The sequence below is a fragment of the Cygnus olor genome, unplaced genomic scaffold, assembly GCF_009769625.2.
Source record: "Cygnus olor isolate bCygOlo1 unplaced genomic scaffold, bCygOlo1.pri.v2 S99, whole genome shotgun sequence".
Classification (NCBI taxonomy): Eukaryota; Metazoa; Chordata; class Aves; order Anseriformes; family Anatidae; genus Cygnus; species Cygnus olor.
Window position 1 is genome coordinate 55,377 of NW_024429095.1, and position 20,593 is coordinate 75,969.

At 51.0% G+C, this 20,593-nt stretch overlaps 3 protein-coding genes across 3 annotated transcripts; 1 reads left to right on the forward strand and 2 right to left on the reverse strand.

The window, feature by feature from the left end:
* Nucleotides 1–513: 513 nt before the first annotated feature.
* On the reverse strand, nt 514–2,549 carry LOC121063188 (olfactory receptor 14C36-like). The gene is made up of 2 exons (XM_040543552.1): nt 2,381–2,549; nt 514–944 (listed from the first exon to the last, which is right to left on the reverse strand). The coding sequence occupies exons 1-2, from the start codon at nt 2,547–2,549 to the stop codon at nt 514–516; spliced, it is 600 nt and encodes a 199-aa protein (XP_040399486.1).
* A 6,452-nt stretch (nt 2,550–9,001) lies between these two features.
* LOC121063189 (olfactory receptor 14A16-like) lies at nt 9,002–10,287 on the reverse strand. Its single transcript, XM_040543553.1, has 2 exons — nt 9,370–10,287; nt 9,002–9,226 (listed from the first exon to the last, which is right to left on the reverse strand). Exons 1-2 carry the CDS (start codon nt 10,285–10,287, stop codon nt 9,002–9,004), a joined length of 1,143 nt encoding a protein of 380 aa, XP_040399487.1.
* A 6,790-nt stretch (nt 10,288–17,077) lies between these two features.
* LOC121063191 (olfactory receptor 14C36-like) lies at nt 17,078–17,773 on the forward strand. Its single transcript, XM_040543556.1, has one exon. It carries the CDS (start codon nt 17,096–17,098, stop codon nt 17,771–17,773), a length of 678 nt encoding a protein of 225 aa, XP_040399490.1. The 5' UTR covers nt 17,078–17,095.
* Nucleotides 17,774–20,593: the final 2,820 nt, after the last annotated feature.

Here is a 20,593-nt window from a genome sequence, read left to right on the forward strand (position 1 = left end):
GAGAGCATCAACGAAATGAGAGCAGTATTGACAAGACCACGTCCTGCTGCAGTCCATGGCCATGGCTCCAGGGAAGCAGCAGCCCCAGATGGAAGGCAGCAGAGAGGGAGAACCCACTGGGCAGTGAGAGGCAGCTCTGAAGGCCACCTGGGCTGCTCCTCCCTGTGCCAGCTGAGCTCAGAGCCCCTCAGCCCCTCCTGAACGCTGGGCCTGCTCCCCAGCTCCAGAGGAGATGGGAAGAGGTGGGAGGTAAAACTGATCATTTTCTCCTGGTTTCTGTAGTTTTCCAAGCAGCCTGGTTCCTTATGTATATAAGGTTTGCTGCTCAGGAAAAATGCCACAGGTATAAGGATAAGGACGAAGTCAGATGATTAATATTATTTAATTGGAATTACTAGTCGTAGGTATAACAAAGGAGGAACAAAAACAACAACAAAATAAAATACAATAAAATTTAAAAAAAAGGTGGGATTTTTGTGAGTTCCTGGAAATCATACGAGGCTGATGGGCACCTTAGTGGTCTTGAACTAGCATTTGTTCCAGTATTGTCTGCAGAGCTTCGTTGAGCATCTTGTTCCTCATGCCGTAGATGAGGGGGTTCAGTGCTGGAGGCACCACCACATACAGCACAGTCACAAACAGATCCAGGGATGGGGAGGAGATGGAGGGGGGCTTCAGGTAGGAAAACATGCCAGTGCTGACAAACAAGGAGACCACAACCAAGTGAGGGAGGCACGTGGAAAAGACTTTGTGCTGTCCCTGCTGAGAGGGGATCCTCAGCACGGCCCTGAAGATCTGCCCATAGGACAGCACAATGAAAACAAAACACCCAAAGGCTAAACATCCACTAGCCACAAGAAGCCCAGCTTCTCTCATGTGGGAGTCTGAGCAGGAGAGCTTGAGGATCTGGGGGATTTCACAGAAGAGCTGGTCCACAACATTGCCTTGGCAGAGAGGAAGAGAAAATGTGTTGGCTGTGTGCAGGACAGCATTGATAAACCCACAGCCCCAGGCAGCTGCTGCCATGGTGGCACAGGCTCCGCTGCCCAGGAGGGTCCCAGGAGTTTGTTAATATTATTGCTGAAGCTCCAGTCTCTTTCCTGGTTAAGCTGACAGGTCCATAGTCCAAATATATATATTTACAGATTACAACGGCATGAAGAAAAAAATTAATGGACACCCAATGAGAACCAAATGGAAATGCAAGTTTCAGATGACTATCTGAAAATTAAAAAAGAAAAAGAAAGAAAAAAAAGCTCAAAAAAACACATGCATATATTTTAACTCGGGTGATGGACTTTCTTTGTATTGTACTACCACCTTACTCCTAAGGAAATACTTTGGTGATTTATACTCTGTGGGGAAAATTTAGCAAACAACATACATTCTGCATTCTCTTATCTATATTTCCTTCTCAGTTCTTTAGCTGTCTGGGCTGAAGCAGTCACCAAGGTACAAGAAGGTATCTTCCCTAGTTGAAGAAGTCATTATGTACTGATATTTTTGGGTGGGTGAACCAAAGTTTCTGGCCTGCCTCTTCCTGAGACTGTTGCAAAACATTTCTATTCTTCTGCATGATGACACTGAGATCTGTGGTTTTGCATGTCGTTAATTGCTATTAATTCCCGTGTTGGAGTATTTTTGAAGTGTGCAATTATTGCATTGTGTATCTTACATTCAGACCTCTGCACCACAGATCATTGAGGACAAAGACCAACACCACTCAAGGTTTGGGTGCAGAAGACAGAATTGACATCACGGCCCCAGAGCTAAAGCCAGTTTTGCTGGGGCACAGCGAATTATGCCTTCCACGGATCTTGCAGGTGGAAGGGCAGACTTATCAGTACTCCTGCTTACACTGCAGTGACTGCATGTATCCTGAAAGAGCCCCACCAGCCCTCAACCCCGAGGCTGTACCTGGCCTCACAGACAGAGTAGATGGGCCCCTGCAGCCCTCTCCATTTGTTCCTACCCCTTGACAGCTGCTTCAGCAGAATTGGCTGAACTTGATGTGGATCAGAGGTGGCGAGAGCTCAAGGTCATAAAGCAACACAAAGACTGTTGGGGAGATTGGGCTAGGGCCAGCCTTGGGACACAACGAGGAAGGCTTTTTCAGGTGCCCACTGGCCTGGGAGTTATTAAAAATAAAAAGCAGCTTCCATCTTTCCTCCTCTCTCCTCCAATCAAATCTATGGGGAGTCTCAAAGAGAATCTGAAAACAGGGACATTTCCATAAAGCTCATTTCACACAGGGAAATCCAACTCATTACCTTTAACTCAAAAAAGTCAAGACTATGCCAAAGCATACTGTGCATTTGAGATAATCACGGGTAAGTCTCCTATTGCAGGTTTTTTCCCATATTAAAGTGCAGGGGCTTGCAGATGGCCACGTAGCGGTCGTAGGCCATGATGGTGAGGAGACAACACTCTGCTGTGATGAAGAAAGGAAGCAGTAAGATCTGTGCAGCAAATCCTGCATAGGAGATGGCCCTGGTGTCCCACAGGGAATTGACCATGGCTTTGGGGACAGTGGTGGAGATGGATCCCATGTCGAGGAGGGCGAGGTTGAGGAGGAAGAAGTACATGGGGGTGTGGAGGTGGTGGTCGCAGGCTACGGCGGTGAGGATGAGGCCGTTGCCCAGGAGGGCAGCCAGGTAGATGCCCAGGAAGAGCCCGAAGTGCGGGAGCTGCAGCTCCCGCGTGTCTGCAAATGCCAGGAGCAGGAACTCGGTGATGGAGCTGCTGTTGGGCATCTGCTGCCTGTGGGTATGGGGGTTTGTACAATGTCGAAAAGTCAGTGCGAAGTGTGGACAGGCTTCTGCGAGGAAAAATTCCTCCACTTCTTCACTTCTTCTCCACAGACCCCACCCGCACACTCTCTGTCCTCCAGGAGCACCTCTGTTCAGATCCCTGGTTCAGCTCTGTCTTATTGCTTGGTGAGAGTGCAATGGAGAGCAGGGGGCTCTGCTGTGGGCTCCGGAGGAGTCAGTATTGTTGTGCAGCATCAGGTAAATTGGAACCAGGAGTCACCTCCAGTTAAATCATGGTATCCAAGAGCATCTCCCGCCTCACCAGATTGCAGAACAAAGCTGTGGGTATTTAATTTGGTTTATTTTGTTCCTGTTGCCTCCGTAACACCTGAGAAGTGTTTCTTGCAGGTAGACATCCTTGGCATTACCACCGTACTCCAAGTGCTGTATGGAGAGACGTGGGAGGCAAAGGGATAGATCCTTGGTGCAGAGGGACTATAGCCACTATGTCCATCAGTCTAGCTCTCAACTGCCCTGTGTTGGCAACTCTTCCAGCTTGAGGATGATCAAACTGAGATATTCCCCTGAAATGAAATTTGGCACTGCTGAGAGCAGAGGAATCCAATTTCATAGAGCAGTTCTTTGAAAACCCCTCCCTAGTGGAAACCTGTGTACTTCCGTGTGTCCAAAAATTAGGGTGTCCTTGAGATAATGTCAGCTTCATCCCCACCCAAGTGACTGCATTGCTGAACCCCACAGGTCAGAAGGGGGTTTGAGCACCCTGTTCCCATGGACACATCTGTATGGCAGGATTGTATGGGTTGAGCCCCCCATCCCCATCCCACCTGAGAAGAACAGCACCTGCAGAGCTGGGTGGAGAGACAAGGAGAGCTGTCACGATGCTCCTGCCAGGGAGGGACAGGTGGACACTCAGGAGACCCTCCTCTCCTGCCCTGGGCCCTTTGGCCTTAAGGGGGCTCTACTGGGTGGAAGAGGAGACCCAGCAGTTTGTCTGGAGAAAGGCGTGTTCACTGAAGGCTGACTGTGGGGTCCCCAACTCCCCCCTCCCAGCCTGGGAGCCCTGGGGCATCTTGGTGTGTGCAGGTACTTAGGAGGCTGGAAAGCTGATTGCTGCTGCCTAAAAGCCACGTGGGACTGGCATTTGATGCTTAGAGACTCAGGTGCCTGTCAGTGAAACAGATTTCAACTTTTAATCCCTTCTTAAAAATTCTAACGTGTCACCGCCCCCAACTACATGTAGAAAACTGACAGGTCCTGCCCATGGAGAGATGTGCCAGGTCTAGGAGACACTTCAAGGAACTGCATTGTCCTGTGGCAAGAGACTTACCGTGTAAAGGTCTGTGAAGATTCCTCCTGCGATGAGCTTATCCCTGCTCTCACCATCCCGACTGCCTTTATTCCCTTTCTGCCTTGCTCATCTTCCCTCTGTGCCTGCAGCCAGTGCCCCTAGCCCTGCTGTGCCGTGCAGAGGAGCTGCTCCTGGGCAGAGCCGTCTCTCTGCAGTGCTGCCCACTTGCTAGGAGCTCCCTCGGTCCCAGGAGCCCAGCTCAGCTCAGCAGCAGAGACCCAGCCCAAAGCATCTCTTTTTCTGCCACTATTGGTCCATGGAGATGTCTCTGGGGCTCCAGGAGAAACCATTGTGAAAGACACAGACATAACCACTTATCTCAGCTGGGGAGAGACATTTCTTTCACGCAGCATCACTGCTTCTATCTCACAAAGAATTATGTTTAAGAATCATCTTTCCTAGGAGGGATCTCCTTTACTGCTGCTGAGGAAAGAGATTCAACTGAGTCAAAAAAAGCATTTCATTCTGGGCTTGCCATTCTGGAGGTGGAAGGAGACAGCTCTCTCTCATGCACCCGACAAACCCTCAGAGTGGGATTCCTCTTGCCCCAATTCAGGCAAGCACGAAATAAGTACTTGCATTTGAGCTCCTTGTCTCATCTCCCATGCTAATTAATGGTGATGGAGAGTAGGGCCAGTTGTTCTGATGCAAACACCTGGTAACATTTGTGGAGCCAGTATTGGTTCAAGGCACGTGCAGGTAATTAAGAGATAAGGGATCATTATTAAGTATGAAAGAGATTTCCTTCGGCCAACTGAAATAGTAGATGATGCCCACGTTTAGGACAAGTGAATCTTGCCTTGTTTGTTATTTTCTGGGTAGCATAGGCAGCTGTCATGGTTTTGGCATGATTTTTGTCAAATTACCTTTATAGAGGCTCATATGACGTTACATTTTGGATTTTTGATGAAAATAGCAATGATAACACACTGATGTGTTAGAGCAATGCTCACACAGAGCCAAGGACTTTTCTGCTTCTCCTGCTGCCCTACCAGCGAGGAGGCTGGGGGTGCACCAGAAGCTGGGAGGGGACAGAGCCAGGAGCTGACCTGGACTGACCAAAGTCAGTCCATACCATGCGACATCATGCTCAGCAATAAAAGCTGGGGTAAAGGAGGAAGGGGGCACACTAGGAATGATGGCATTTGTCCTCCAAGAAACCATTACGGGTGACGAGCCTGGCTTTCCTGGAAGTGGCTGAACATCTGCCTGCCAATGGGAAGTAGCGAATGAATTCCTTGTTTTGCTTTGCTTGCGTGCGTAGATTTTGCTTTGCCTAGTGAACTGTCTATATCTGAACCCATGTGTTCTCACACTTTTACCTTTCTGATTTTCTCCCCATCCCACCTGGGATGAGTGGGTGAGTGGCTGTGCGATGCTCAGCTGCCTTCTGGTGCTAAACCAAAACAGTTCTTTGGGGCACAAAGGGTTCGAGACGATGACGGATTTGAGTGTGGAGACCAAATTTATCGATGTCATAGCGGTTTGGCTGCTAATTGGCAGTCTCCTGTGTTTGCCACAGGGCTTCCTTGCCTTTCTGTATGTATATGAGATTCCAGTGCTTTTTAGTGGCTGCTTTTGAATCTGCTGTTTGTTCTACTCCTTCTCATCTTTCTTTGCTGTGCCTGGGAACATTCTCATAACAGCCATGGCCATGTGCCCGGACTGGTGGATGGCCAGGGCACTGCTGCTTTTCCTGTGCTGCTTGTACTGGACAGGCTGGAACTCCAGTGTGAACTTGAGTCAGAGGAACTGTGACCTGTGGGTGATTCCACATGGCAGCACGCACAACCCAAAGCGTCTGTGTCCATGGACAAGTCCACTCCAGAGCAAAGTACGCCTCGAGGCATCTGTGGCCATGGAGAAGTCCATGCCACAGTAGGTACACCTTGCAGTGTCTGTGCCCATGCATAAGGCCATGGCAGAAGACCTCAAAGCATCTGTGGCCATGGGTAAGTCCTCAACACAGCAGGTAGACTTCTGAAGGGACTGTGGCTTATGGATAAGGCCATGCCGGAGGAGGTACACCTCCAAGAGGCCGTGGCCAATATCCACTGGATGGAGCAGGGGTGAGGGGAGGAGTTCATTGCAATGTTAAATTCTGTAGCCTGGTCTGAAGGGACCAGGGGTGGAGATTATGATGGATGTACTTTCAAATTGTTGTAACCCGTGATCGGAGTTGCATGTTATAGGAAGTCCAACAGCAGAAACGACTGGAAATTACGGAGTATGAACAAGATGCACTTTAAGTAGAATCACTGAATATCCCAAGTTGGAAGGGACCCACAAGGACCATCGAGTCCAACTCCTGGCTCCACACAGGTCTACCCAGAAATTCGGACCGTATGACTAAAAGCACAGTGCAAACGCTTCTTAAACTCTGACAGGCTTGGTGCCGTGACCATGTCCCTGGGGAGCCTGTTCCCGTGTGCAACCACCCTTCTCGGTGAAGAACCTCTTCCTGATATCCTGCCTGAACCTCCCCTGTCGACCTTAAAGACCATCTAGTTCCATATCCCCTGCCATAGGCAGGGATGCCACCCACTAGATCAGGATGCCCAGAGCCTTGTCCAACCTGGCCTTGAACACCTCCAGGGATAGAGCATCCACAACTTCTCTGGACAACCTGTTCCAGTGCCTCACCACCCTCCAAGTAAAGAATTTCCTCCTAATATCTAATCTAAATCTCCCTTCTTTTAGTTTAAAACCATTCCCTGTCATTATCTGATTGAGCAAAGAGTCACTCTCCATCTAAATACCCTTTAAGTACTGAAAAGCTGCAAATGAGGTCACCACGAAGCCTTCTCTTCTCCAGGCTGAACACCCCCAGCTCTCTCAGCTTTTCTCCATAGGAGAGGTGCTCCAGTCCTCTGATCATCTTCGTGTAACTCCTCTGGACCCGTTCTAACAGGTCCGCATCCTTCTTGTACTGGGGGATCCTGACCTGGACTCCAGGTGGGGTCTCACAAGAGCAGAGCAGAGGGGGGCAATCCCCTCCCTTCAGCTGCTGGTCACCCCTCTGTTGATGCTGCTCAGGATGCAGTTGCTCTTCTGGACTTCAAGCACTCACTGCTGGCTCATGTCGAGCTTTTCATCTACCAGAACCCCCAAGTCCTTCTCCTCAGGGCTGCTCTCGATGAGCCCTTCACCCAGCCTGTCCTCATGTCTGGGATTGCCCTGTTCTTGCACTCCACTCAGCCTTTAACACCTCTCTCCTTCTTGCCCCCTCGTCTCCTGCAGGCAGTGCCCCCAGCCCTGCTGCGTGGTGCAGAGGAGCTGCTGCTGGGCAAAGCATCCCAGGAGCCCAGCCCAGCTCAGGAGCAGAGGACCATGACATGACTTTCACTGTATCACCACCCCCCTCAGGCATTTATCTGGCCTCTCCTCAAGTGTGCACAAAATACTCTTGTCTAACCTTCCACGGTAAATACTAGATATTGTAGGGCAGAAGTGAGCTGATCAAACACAAACTCAGTGCCAGAGGTGATCCAAGATATTTGCAGGTATCTGCAAGCTCTAACGCAGTATTTTTGGGAGTCAGGGCAGCATCTGGGGCCTGGTGGGAAATCCCTTTGGCAGGTGAAATGGAAGCAGATGCACACATGTAGGACAACTGAACCTTCTCCCTACTTGTTATATTCAGGGCAGCCTGTGGAGGTATTTAGCTGAGGAAATGGAGTCATGTGCCTTAGGTAGAGGTAAGTCTATGTTTCTTCACTGTGGGCTGTACATTTAACATGTCCTTTAAATTGGATTGAAGCTAGATTTAAACTAGATTTGAAGGGGGAAAGGGATAAAATCAGGCTTTCCAGTCATAATCTATGGGATGGCACACCAAAATTTGAGGGACTGTGTGCTAGTGTGGTCCTTCAATCTGCTCCACAAGGTGCTGGGTGCAATAAATTACAATTGAAGTGTTTCTGCACCAATGTACACAGCATGACAAACAAGCAAGAGGAGCTAGAAACTTTGGCTCAGTCCCCCAGTTGCAAAATCATTGCCATAAGCAAAACTTGGTGGGAAGAGTTCTGTGACTGATTGTTGTGGCTTAACCTGCCAGGCAGCTCAGCACCACTCAATCCCCCTCATTGGGATGGGGGAAAGAATCAGAAAAAAAAAGGTAAAACTCATAGGTTGAAATAAAGACCGTTTAATAGGACAGAAAAAAAAAAGAAGGGATAATAATAATAATAATAATAATGATAAAAGAATATACAATACAACTGAATTGCTTACCAGCCACTGACCAATGCCCAGTCCATCCCTGAGCAGTGGCAGCCCCCCAGACAACTCCCCCCAGAGAAGCTAAGTCATTGACTTAGTAAAAGCTCTGCTCTGCAGCAAAGAAAATGTCATTGGGTTATCTGCATTATTCTCATCCTAAATCCAAAATACGGCACCATACCAGCTACTAGGAAGAAAACTAACTCTATCCCAGCTGAAACCAGGACAATGGTGTGCTGCAGTGGATGGTTATAGCCTCTTCAGGAGGAATAAGCAGGGCACACAGGTGGTGGGGTGGCACTGTATGTAATGGAGGGGCTCGACTGTACAGGGCTTGCAGTTGGTGATGATATGGTTGAGAGCCTCTGGGTAAGGACTAAGGGAAAAGCAAATAAAGCATGTGTTGTTGTGGGAGTCTACTATAGGCCACTCAGCCAGCATGATGACAATCAGAAAATTATTCTATAGGAAATGAGGGGAAATCTGTAGATCAGCTGCCTTTGTCCTTATGGGTGACTTCAACTTGCCAGATGTTAACTGGGAATACCATACAGCTGATACAAACTGGTCCAGGAAATTTCTAATTCACACTGATAACTTCTTGGTACAGATATTAAGGGAGACGACTAGGAAAGGTGCCCTCCTGTATTTGTTGCTATTAAATAGAGATGGTCTCATGGGTGAAGTGGTGCTTAGTGTCTGTCTTGGCCACAGTAAGAGTGAAGCAGTCGACTTTAAAATCTTTGGTGGTAGAAGAAAAACTGCCACCAAAACGTTGACCTTGGATATTGGGAGAGCAGATTTCAGGCTGCTCAGAGAAGTAGTTAGTAAGGTCTGCTGGGAATCTACTTTTAAAGGTGTTGGGGGTCATCTGTGCTGGTCGCTACGGAAGGAAAGCAAGCAAAGACAAAACGAAGAAAAAATGGGAAGAAAAGAAAAAAACTGTGGACAAAGACAGTCCTGGGTTTTCATGTGAAATTCTGGGAATCATATGAGCAGCAGAGTACTTTATTAAAGCTGAAATACTGTACATTGCCTCATTTTCTTCAGGGCGTCCTTGATCTCCTGGTTCCTCATGCTGTAGATGAGAGGGTTCAGTGCTGGAGGCACCACCGAGTACAGAACTGCCATCACCAGGTCCAGGGATGGGGAGGGGACGGAGGGGGGCTTCAGGTAGGAAAACATGCCAGTGCTGACAAACAGGGAGACGACAGCCAGGTGAGGGAGGCACGTGGAAAAGGCTTTGTGCCGGCCCTGCTGTGAGGGGATCCTCAGCACGGCCCTGAAGATCTGCCCATAGGACAGCACAATGAAAATAAAACATACAAAGTCGACAAGGACACTAATCACAAGAAGTCCAGCTTCTCTGAGGTAGGAGTCTGAGCAGGAGAGCTTGAGGATCTGGGGGATTTCACAGAAAAATTGATCCGCAGCATTGCCTTGGCAGAGGGTCAGTGAAAACGTATTGGCTGTGTGCAGGAGAGCATTGAGAACCCCACTGCCCCAGGCAGCTGCTGCCATGGTGGCACAGGCTCTGCCGCCCAGGAGGGTCCCGTAGTGCAGGGGATTGCAGATGGCCACGTAGCGGTCATAGGCCATGATGGTGAGGAGACAACACTCTGCTGTGATGAAGAAGGCAAAGAGAAAGACCTGGGCAGTGCATCCAGAGTAGGAAATGGCCCTGGTGTCCCTCAGGGAGTTGACCATGGATTTGGGGACAGTGGTGGAGATGCAGCCCAGGTCGAGGAGGGCGAGGTTGAGGAGGAAGATGTACATGGGGGTGTGGAGGCGGTGGTCGCAGGCTATGGCGGTGAGGATGAGGCCGTTGCCCAGGAGGGCAGCCAGGTAGATGCCCAGGAAGAGCCCGAAGTGCAGGAGCTGCAGCTCCCGCGTGTCTGCGAATGCCAGGAGCAGGAACTCGGTGATGGAGCTGCTGTTGGACATTTGCTGTTTCTGACCATGGGTGCCTGTCCAAGGAGGAAAAGTCAATGACAAGTGAGGACAGACTAATCCATTTCTCACAGCCTCTGCCCTTCCAGGAAGAACTTCATCCAAGTGCCTGGATGGAGCTCTGAATTATTGCTTCCTGAGGGTGCAGTGGTGAGCAGGGGACTCTGCTGTGGGTTCTAGAGAAGTCCATCCTGCTTTGCAGCAAGAACATTGGAGCCAGGAGTGATTTCTGGTTAAATACACCTATGACATCAAAGACCTTTGCAGTATTGCTGCTCCCGACTCACCAGACTGCAGACCTACGCTGTGGGGACTTTGTTTTGTTTCTTTTGTTCCTGTTGCCCTGGTCAAACCTGAGGAGTATTTTTTGCAGGTAGACATCCTTGGCATTTCCACCATGCTGCAAGTGCTATATTAGTAGTCCTGGAAGACAATGGGACAGAATCTTAGTGCAGAGTGAGGAGAGTCTCTCTCCCCATCTGTCTTGCTCTCAACTGCCTCAACTGCTGGCAACTCTTTGAGGTAGTTCATGATCACACTCAGGTGTTCCCCTGAAAGGGAATTAGGCAGTGATGGGAGCTGTGCAATTTTAAATAGCATTTCTTCAAAATTCTCCTTAATAGAAAGTCAGCTTCATCCCCAACCCAAGGACTGCATTGCTGAGCCCCACAGGTTAGAAGGGGACTTGGACACCTTGATTGCATGGACACTTCTGTATGGCAGGACCTGCAAGATGCATGCCTGAGCTGCAGCTGAGCTTCTCTGTCCCCAGACAATCCGAGAAGGAGAACAGCAGCAGGACAACTGAGTGGAGAGAGAAGGAGAACTGTCACAATGCTCCTGCCAGGGGAGGGACGCAAGGCCAGGGAGGGACAGATGGACATTCGGGAGCGTCTACTCTACTGGGGCTCGGGCTGCAGAGGAGGCAGCTTATGCCTCGGTCCCCATGGCCTTAAGGGCAGAGGCTTTGCTGGGTGGGAGAGGAAACGAGGGGGGCTTTTTTGGGGAAAAACATGTTCATTGAAGGACTGACCGGGAGGTGTCCAAATCCCCCCTCCCATCTTTTGCTATCAGCACCTAAATTTTTACCTTCCACCCCCCCAACAAGGGAATCAAGATTAGAAAACTGAAAGCACAGAGCCCTTCCCTTCCAGGCAATGCCTAGAAAAGGGATTAGGGAAGAGTACCCAGCAGAAATGTCATAGAATCATAGAATGTTTTGGGTTGGAAGACCCACATAATTCCACCTCCCTGCCATAGGCAGGGACACCTTCCACTAGAACAGGCTGCTCAAAATTCCACCCAACCTGGCCTTCAATGGTCCCAGGGATGTGGCATCAGCAACTTCTCTGTACAACCTGTTCCAGTGACTCACCACCATCATAGCAAAGAATTTCTTCCTTATATCTACTCCAAATCTATCCTCTTTTAGTTTAAAGCCACTACTCCTTGTCCTGTCACTACACCCCCTGACAAACAGTCCCTCCTCAGCTTTCCTGTAGGTCCCCTTTAGGTACTGGAAGGCTGCAACGAGGTCTCCCCAGAACCTTCTTTTCAGCAGGCTGAATAACCCAGCCTGTCTCCATGGGGGAGGTGCTCCAGTCCTCTGAACATCCTTGTCACCACAGTGAATAACAAATGCAAGTAGAGACACACAACACCTTGTTGAAAGCAGCAGGACCCTGCCCTGCCCTGCCGGGGGGGGGGGGGGGGGGGGGCTTCCACCCACAACTTCTCCCCACAGCACCCTGGGCACCCTTGCCTGCCCCCCAGCTTCACAGCCCTTTACACATTTTTAATAAGACCCCCTGGCAGTCCTTCTGAAAGACCTGATGGGGTCTGAGCTACACACAGATTTGTAGACCCTTCCAGGGGCAGTTACAGCCCTGTAGCCAGACGTTTACCATGTCAAGGGTGGTAATGATTTCTCCTCTAGCGACATCTCAGCATCCTCCCACTCCAGCCTGCCCCTAACCTCTCTTTCACTCTCTCCTCTCCCCTTCTCACCTGCAGGCAGTGACCCCAGCCCTGCCGCCCTTTGCAGAGGAGCTGCTCCTGGGCAGAGCTTTGTTTCTTAAGAGCTGCCCACTTGCCAGGAATTTTCTGTGTCCCAGGAGCCCAGTCCAGCTCAGGAGCAGAGGCCCAGTCTCCTCCCAGGTTATTTTAATGACTTCTCTGGTGTGTTTGGTGATGAGCCCATGAACCTCAGGCACTGAGAGGGGTTTCAAGAAATCTCTCAAGTCCAAGTCAGATGCAAACTCCGAAGTTTCTTGGAGTGTCCCACTGAGGGCCATTACTGACAAAGATTCCCTGGAGTTCATTAGAGCAGAAAATTGGAGGAAGTGATGACAAGAAGACAATGTCAAAGTGGCTCTGATGCATAGAAAACATGGATGTGTTTCACCAAGCATGATGGCCAAACCTGGACCCCTGGCCCCTGGGAAGGGAGATCCTGTCCCTCACATGTGTCTGTGTGCTCTTCCTAGATCAATATGATATGGGGATGCACATTGCCAAGTGCAGGACACTGGTACAACACTTTCCTGGTTCACAGGTGGGGGTGAGGAGGCAATGAGGCCCAAGAGCTTGAAGGCTAAGACGTCTTCTCGTAAGACTCAGTGGCAGAGACAACAGCCATAGACAAGGAGACAAAGACCTTGGCTCTGTGGGGGCTTTTAGCCTTGCCACAGCCCTTGATCCTCTCCACACCAGGCTGTTTTATGGATTCTCAAACCTGTGCCTCTTTCCCTGCTGGATGTAGACATTCACCCTTCTTTCCCACATTGCTCTCACCTGAACATCTTCCTGCCTTTATTGACAAGGACTCCATGCTCCCTGATGGTTCCTTGAAACACAAAGCCATGGTTGGATCCAATCTCCTTCTGGGGGACCTGTTGCACCACAACATTGTTCTTGGAGTAGGCTGTTCCCATGTGCCAAAAGATGAGCCGGCGTGGAATAAGACAGGCCTGGCTGAACAGAGAGTTGAGGCTAGATCTCAGGAAGAAAAGGAGTGTTTATGACCGCTGGAAGAAGGGGTAGGTCACTGGAACTCAGTCTGCTATTGCTGTTAAAGAAAATAAATGCTTTTTTAAATACATAAACAAAAAAGGAGGACTAAGGAGAATCTTCGTCTTTTATTGGATGTGGAAGGAAATACAGTGACAAGGGATGAGGAAAAGGCTGAGGTGCTTACTGCCGCCTTTGTCTCAGTCTTCTGCAGCAAGACCAGTTCTCATGGGAGCCTTCAGCTTCACTTGGGGCACAACAACCCCATGCAGCGCTACGGGCTGGGCGCAGTGGCTGGAAAGCTGCCAGTTGGAAAGTGACCTAGGGGTATTTATCAGTAGCCGGCTGAATAGGAGCCAGGTGGCCAGAAAGGCCAACAGCATCCTGGCTTGTATCGGGAATGGTGTGGCCAGCAGGACTAAGGAAGTTCCTCTGTACTCGGCTCTGCTGAGGCCACACCTCGAGTACTGCATTCAGCTCTGGGGCCCCTAGTATAAGAATGACATGACATATTAGAACGAGTCCAGAGGAGGGACACAAAGATGACCAAGGGGCTGGAGCACCTGTTCTATGAAGACAGGCTGAGGGAGTTGGAGTTCTTCAGCCTGGAGAAGAGAAGGCTCCAGGGAGACCTTATAGCAGCCTTCCAGTACCTAAAGGGGGCCTACAGGAAAGTTGGGGAGGGACTTTTCATCAACGAGGGTAGTGATAGGACAAGGGGTGATGGTTTTAAACTGAAAGAGGGTAGATTTAGATTAGACATTAGAAAAAAGTTCTTTACTCTGAGGGTGGTGAGGTACTGGAAGAGGTTGCCCAGGGAAGTTGTGGATGCCCCATCCCTAGAAGTGTTCAAGGCCAGGCTGGATGGGGCTTTGAGCAACCTGGTCTAGTGAAAGGTGTCCCTTCTCATGGCAGGGGGATATCATTTCAAAGAAATTATTATACGATATAATTTCAAATAATTTATATGATCTTTAGGGACCTTTCCAACCCAAACTATTCTGTGATTCTGTGGGCTCCCTTACCCCACTGAGTCAGCTGAATACTGCAACGGGCTTCTGCGAACATACTGAGCAGGAACTTGATCAATTATCCTCAACTTGGGCACCTGCTGTCATTTCAGTTGGCAGAAGACATTCCCCACAAGGCTCCAGGACGACACCCTCACACAGTGCCCTGCCTCTCCACATCGGTCCACCTCAGCTTGCAGTTACCTGCTTATATCTTGGACCACCTCTGGCGCCTCAAAGTTTATCAGGAGTTCGTGGCCTCCATTTCCATTAATTCCAATGGGAGCTAAGACACGCAGTTCACATGCAGGTGCCTATTTTGTGCACATGCAGGTGCCTATTTTGTGCACACCTGAACCAAGGCAAGACGACTCCAACCTCCACTGGGTTTGTGGTCAATACGGGAAATAGCAGTCTACCAGCCTACAAACCTGCAATACTGACTCAGCTGATTCCCTTCTCTCATCCTGGGTAAAGGAGATGGTTGCCTGTCACTCTCTCACGATGGGACAAGAAAAGCTCCAGGGACAGCTCAAGCAAGTGTGGGGGAAGCAGGGAGGGGAAAGAAAATGATGCCTTGGGCTGGGCAGCTGCTCCTGATCTCAGCCAGGCTCCTGGGACAGAGGGAGTTCCCGGCAAGTTGGCAACTCTGCAGAGAGACAGCTCTGCCCAGGAGCAGCTCCTCTGCACATTGCAGCAGGGCTGGGGACACTGCCTTGGAAGGGGCAATGGAAGAGGAGACAGACAGAGATTAAAAGCTTTCTGAACTTGGAATACAATTTAGAGCTCATTGTGGGAGGAACCTTGACACCCACTCATACGGTAAGTCTCTGGCTGCAGGGCAATAGGGATGTAGTGCACAGACGGATGCCCTAAATTTGCACTTCCCATAGATTATGGATCTGCTCAGAGCTTCAGCTCACCCTCAGCGCATTTCCAAGAAGACTTTTCGTAAGTATGATCGAGGCAGCCTTTTCAGCTTGACTCCGTGCTTCCCTCGTAGCTGTGCTTTCAGTTTTCACTTGTTTCTCTTGATGGGAACCGAAATAGAGCTGTGAGGTTTAGAAAAGGGGCTGAGGCTCCTACACCGCCATCATGAGGACAACCAAGAATATTAGGAAATGCCTTCACCACCCACCAACCTGGAAATAACACCAGCGTCACCTTCCCAGTTTCATCAGGGCTGGTCTGACCTGCTGTTTAGCGCCTGCAAGCACGAAGCTGTCCCTGTGCAGTGCCCCGTCCCGGGGAGGTACCTGCAGGGCAGAGCTGAGCATGCAGCGCGTAGGATGCGGTCTGGGAGCTTGGACAGGGAGCTGAGATGGTGGCAGGGAAACAGATCCTGGCAGGGACAGCGCCAGCCAGCAGCATGGGTGGGCAGTGGGAAGGAACTAGTGTCAGAACTGCTGGGGAGGGTGGATTTTACCTGCTGCCTGTCACCTCCTGCAGTGCAGCCCCCTTGCTCTGAGCAAGCCCCCTGCTCTCCTCTCCCAGCCAGCAAAGCCTCTGCTCTCACAGCTGGGGCTTCCAGGGCAGGAGCAGCCCCAGCTCCAGCACAGCAGAGGTGCCTCTCTCCTGACACATGCCCATTTCCTTCGGCAGAGCAAAGGGACAGAGAGGGGCTGCCCTGCAATGCCACCAGCTGGGAGGCGTGCACAGCTGGCAAAGGGGGAGGCTTTCCTGAGTGCCTGCAGTCTCTCTGCTCGCCTCTCTCGGCTAGCCCATCGCCGTGTTTCCTCTTTTCCCTCCTGCTGCCTGTGCTGCTCTTGTTCGTGCTCTCAGGGCTGGGGTGGGGAGTTGCGGTGGTAGGTTGGGCACTGCCCATGCAGATGTGGCCATGGCAATGAGGTGTCCCAGACGTCTGGGACTTGGCCAGTCCTGGCAAGGATCTGCAGTTCATCCCATCAGAGCTCTCAGCAGTGTCTGCTTTCTTCTCAGGGTAACAGAGGCGTGTGTTCCCCCTTCATCTCAAAGAGGAGCAAGCAGAGGGAAGCTGGGAGGCATACCGAACGACAGACTAGCTCTCCTCGCTCTGCACCACGAATGCTTTTTCCTCTCAGCACTTGTGGCTGTTCAACCTGGGAGAAGCAGAAGTGCTGAGGATTTCTGATTCCAGAGAAGACACCCCATGTGAGATGTAGGGGGACAGGGAAGGCCTTATTAAATACAGTCTGTTTAAAAACCCTCTCTGAAACCGAGTTTCCTTGGATTCGGGTGGGCAATTGATGGCAAACCCTCCTGTGGTCAGTGTGATTTTCCTGGAGACACTCTAAATATCAGTTGTGGCCCCTGCCTCCCCCATGCTCCCACGTGCCCTTGGAGTTAGAGCATAACCGCCCCCTTGGGAGCCGTCGGGCAGAGACCCTGCTCCTCGTGCCGCATTCGGCCAGCACAAACCAGGGAATTGCAAGAAGGTCCTGCCAAGAAGAAAAAACTGTGCGACAGGAGAGTCAAAGAGAAAGGGCTTTGGTGTGAGCAGAGATTTCTCTCCTAACTTGTCCCTGTCTTTTCCTCCTTGGAAAGAGCCCTGGGCCCAGAGGCAGCAGATGCCCAACAGCAGCTCCATCACCGAGTTCCTGCTCCTGGCATTCGCAGGCACGCGGGAGCTGCAGCTCCTGCACTTCGGGCTCTTCCTGGGCATCTACCTGGCTGCCCTCCTGGGCAACGGCCTCATCCTCACCGCCATAGCCCGCGACCACCGCCTCCACACCCCCATGTACTTCTTCCTCCTCAACCTCGCCCTCCTCGACCTGGGCTCCATCTCCACCACTGTCCCCAAAGCCATGGTCAATTCCCTGAGACACACTAGGGCCATTTCCTACTGGGGATGTGCTGCCCAGCTCTTTCTCTTTCTCTTCTTCACTGGAGGGGAATGTTACCTTCTCACCATCATGGCCTACGACCGCTACGTGGCCATCTGCAAGCCCCTGCACTACGGGACCCTCCTGGGCAGCAGAGCCTGTGCCACCATGGCAGCAGCTGCCTGGGGCAGGGGGGTTCTCAATGCTCTCCTGCGCACTTCCAGTACATTTTCTCTTCCTCTCTGCCATGGCAATGCTGTGGACCAATTTTTCTGCGAAATCCCCCAGATCCTCAAGCTCTCCTGCTCGGACTCCTACCTCAGAGAAGTCAGGCTTGTTGTGGCTAGTGCCTCTTTTGCTTTGTCATGTTTTGTTTTCATTGTGCTGTCCCATGTGCAGATCTTCAGGGCTGTGCTGAGGATCCCCTCTCAGCAGGGCCGGCACAAAGGCTTTTCCACGTGCCTCCCTCACCTGGCTGTTGTCTCCCTCTTTATCAGTAGTGTTGTGTTTGCAAACCTGAAGCCCCCCTCTATCTCCTCCCCATCCCTGGATCTGGTGGTGTCGTTTCTGTACTCGGTGGTGCCTCCAGCACTGAACCCCCTCCTCTACAGCATGAGGAACCAGGAGATCAAGGATGCCATTAGGAAAGTAATGCCATAGACATTTTTTTAAGAGCTAAAGCTTCCCATCTGTCTCCAGAAATTGTTCCCTGCAAACGCCATGTTGGGCCAGAGCTTTGTTTATTCACTGCATTACTGTTGTTATTTCTCCTTATCATTTTCCCACACAAATGATTGGATTTGTCTCACTACATCTGAGGAACTGACCTGCTCTTTTGCACCTGGAGGCTGTGGAAAAGTCTGTCTAACATGGGCTCAGACCTGACTTTTTGTACCATCTCTGTAGTAACATGGGCTCTCTCATGTGCACTGGGCTGGGCTCTTCTTCCTAAGCTGGTGCCAAAACTAATAGGACCCCAAAAGGGCCTTTTTATCCATGTATTTGGGAGCACAAAACTCGTTGTCTCGTCATGACCCGCTAGAGACAGGTTTGGATTTAGGATTTACGTGACGGTGACTAGTGGCAGTGGAGATGGTGAGCGCCACTGGGGGACATATCCAGGGTTTCCCCAAATGGCATGGAAGACACCCATCCATCAGGAGGACAATATGGGAAAAGAGGGAATCTGCAGGGGACACATGTGCCTCAGGTGGGCAGTGAATGGCTCTCCACAAAGTGAGAGATCACTCCAGGTGTGCTCACTTCTATGAAAATCACTCGATCCAGGTATCCCCAGGCAAACGGGGACTCTGTGGTTGCTGGGGAGGCAGTGGGGACCCAGCAGAGGGATGGGAGGCTGGAGAGGGATTCACATCACTCTCACTGGTGTATCACTGCCTGGATCTAGAGGCACGCCTGGAATATCTAATGCCCTTGGAAATGCTCCAAAGTCCCTCCAAGCACTTTTCACCTCCATAGAGCCCTGGTGGGCTCTGTGAGCAGTAGTGATACCCACCTGGCTAGGTCAGCTTCCCAGCCTGACGAGCACAGCCAGCGTAGGGTCACTGCAGGGTCCTTCTGCTGTCCAGAGGCTGCTGCATGGCACAGGCTGCTCACAGCTCCACATCACCACCCTCAGAACATTTATGAGTGGATTTTTGAAGAAGATCGAGGCACCGTGTACCTGAAAGGGAAGGAGAGTGTGCTTTTTGTTTTCTACTGCTGGCTGGTGAGGTGAGAATTTTGAGATGGGAACTCTCAGTTCTGAACACGGTGCTGAATCTCCAGACCTCTTCCACTGAGAGGTGAAAAAATCTGGAAGTATCCGAAGAAAACACCCAAGCCTTAGAGAACCTATAGCAACTTTCCAGGTTTAGCAGGGTTGCTCTCACCTGCTGCATAACCCCTGTATAAACAGCAGTGCTCCTGGACCATGCCCTGCTGCTAGGGGAGTCTGCAGGGCAGAGCTGAGCACACAGCAGGTGGGATGGGGTCTGGGAGCACAGACAGGGAGAAGACGTGGGCACAGAGACACAGCTCCCAGCAGGGGCAGCTCCAGGGAGTGGGAAGGAGCAGCTCCCAGCAATGCTGGGGTAAGGGGGATTGAGGCACCTCCCTGTCATCCCCTGCAGTCCAAACACCTGGAGCAAACCCTGGTCTCCTTTCCAAGCCATCAGAACTTCTGCCATTAAGGCCATGGGGATGAGGTTATGAATTCATTGCTCCACAACCCAAGAAATAACAGAAATTCCCGATGCTTGATTGTCTCTCCCTGTCCTGGCTTTCTTTGGCATCGCCATATTACTCCATGGAACCCTTTGAGTCCTTGCTGCTCTTTCGCTTACCACTTAACTAGTTGGGCTAAGGGAACTGGGACTTCAGCTGAAGATCAAAACCCGACGCTGTTGGTCTTGCAAGGCTGCAGGCCCTCCTCCCTGCCCAGAAAAAACAAACAAACAAACAAAAAATCGGCAAAGCTGATCTGGACACTGAGAGCCCAGAGGTGGAATGGCTGCCCCGCCCTTGGGGATGGAGATGTCCCACCACCATAAATGTCACCAGAGCTGAAAGAACACACGCACACACTCTCTAGATTCACACTCACATTCACAGATCCTCTGAGCATCACCATGGACGCTTGTGTCCTCTTGGGGCTCCTGCCCAGGTCCCAGACCCTCTGCAGCAACCCTGCAGCACACAGGATATGAGGTGGGGTGGTTGGCATCACCAGAGGATCGACATTCAGGCCTGGGACTGGTGCAGCAGCCTTGGTGCCAGGCTTGGGTACAGAGATTTAGTTGCTGCAGCAGAAATTGTAGAAGGGCCCTTACCTTCATTTTTCACCTCATTTCAACTTTGCAATTTCCTGTTTCATTTTTGCATCCTGAGCTACGGCCTATTCACAGCAAACAGCTGGAAGGAGCTGAAATGATACCCAAACGGGCATCTCCGAGAAGACCGCCCTTGCACTTGTTCACCTCAAAGCAAAAGCTTTCGGAGCATGATAGAATCATGGAATCACTTAGGTTGGAAAAGATCTCTGAGATCATCAGGTCCAACCGTTAACCGTGCACCCATTAACCTTTAACTGAGAGCCTTCTCTCCTTTGGCTTCTGGTCCCAGTTGCTTGTGGCAGCGTGTGGCAATCCCAGCCCTGACTCCAAAGAGTTGGGAATTTTTTCTTGTACCCCTTGAGGAGAGCTGAGCCGTGGGAGTGTTGGCATGGGGCACCCTGGACAAAATCAGCCATCCATGCAGTGTCAGGACCCGAGGAGGGCTGGCTGTGGGGAGCCTGGCCTCGGCCCAGGATCAGGAAGGGCCCAGGCTTGTGTGTGGCTGTGGCACAGCCAGTTTGAACAGGGGCTTCTCAGGTGAGCGCTGTGCAGGGTCGCTGCCGCGCTCACAGCCCTTCTGTCTGCTCCTGCTGTGCTGCTCCCCAACTCCCTTCCCCTGCGTTCCCTGCATGGTGGGCACAGTCTG

Excerpts from the sequence above, each read along its gene's own strand:
- LOC121063188 (XM_040543552.1), bottom strand. The coding sequence starts at position 2,549 with ATGGGATCCATCTCCACCACTGTCCCCAAAGCCATGGTCAATTCCCTG. Across the intron at positions 945-2,380 it reads CGACCGCTACGTGGCCATCT|GCAATGTTGTGGACCAGCTC; the intron begins GCAAGCCCCTGC and ends CTCTCTGCCAAG.
- LOC121063189 (XM_040543553.1), bottom strand. The coding sequence starts at position 10,287 with ATGTCCAACAGCAGCTCCATCACCGAGTTCCTGCTCCTGGCATTCGCA. Across the intron at positions 9,227-9,369 it reads AGAAAATGAGGCAATGTACA|CGACCAGCACAGATGACCCC; the intron begins GTATTTCAGCTT and ends TTCCTTCCGTAG.
- LOC121063191 (XM_040543556.1), top strand. The coding sequence starts at position 17,096 with ATGGTCAATTCCCTGAGACACACTAGGGCCATTTCCTACTGGGGATGT.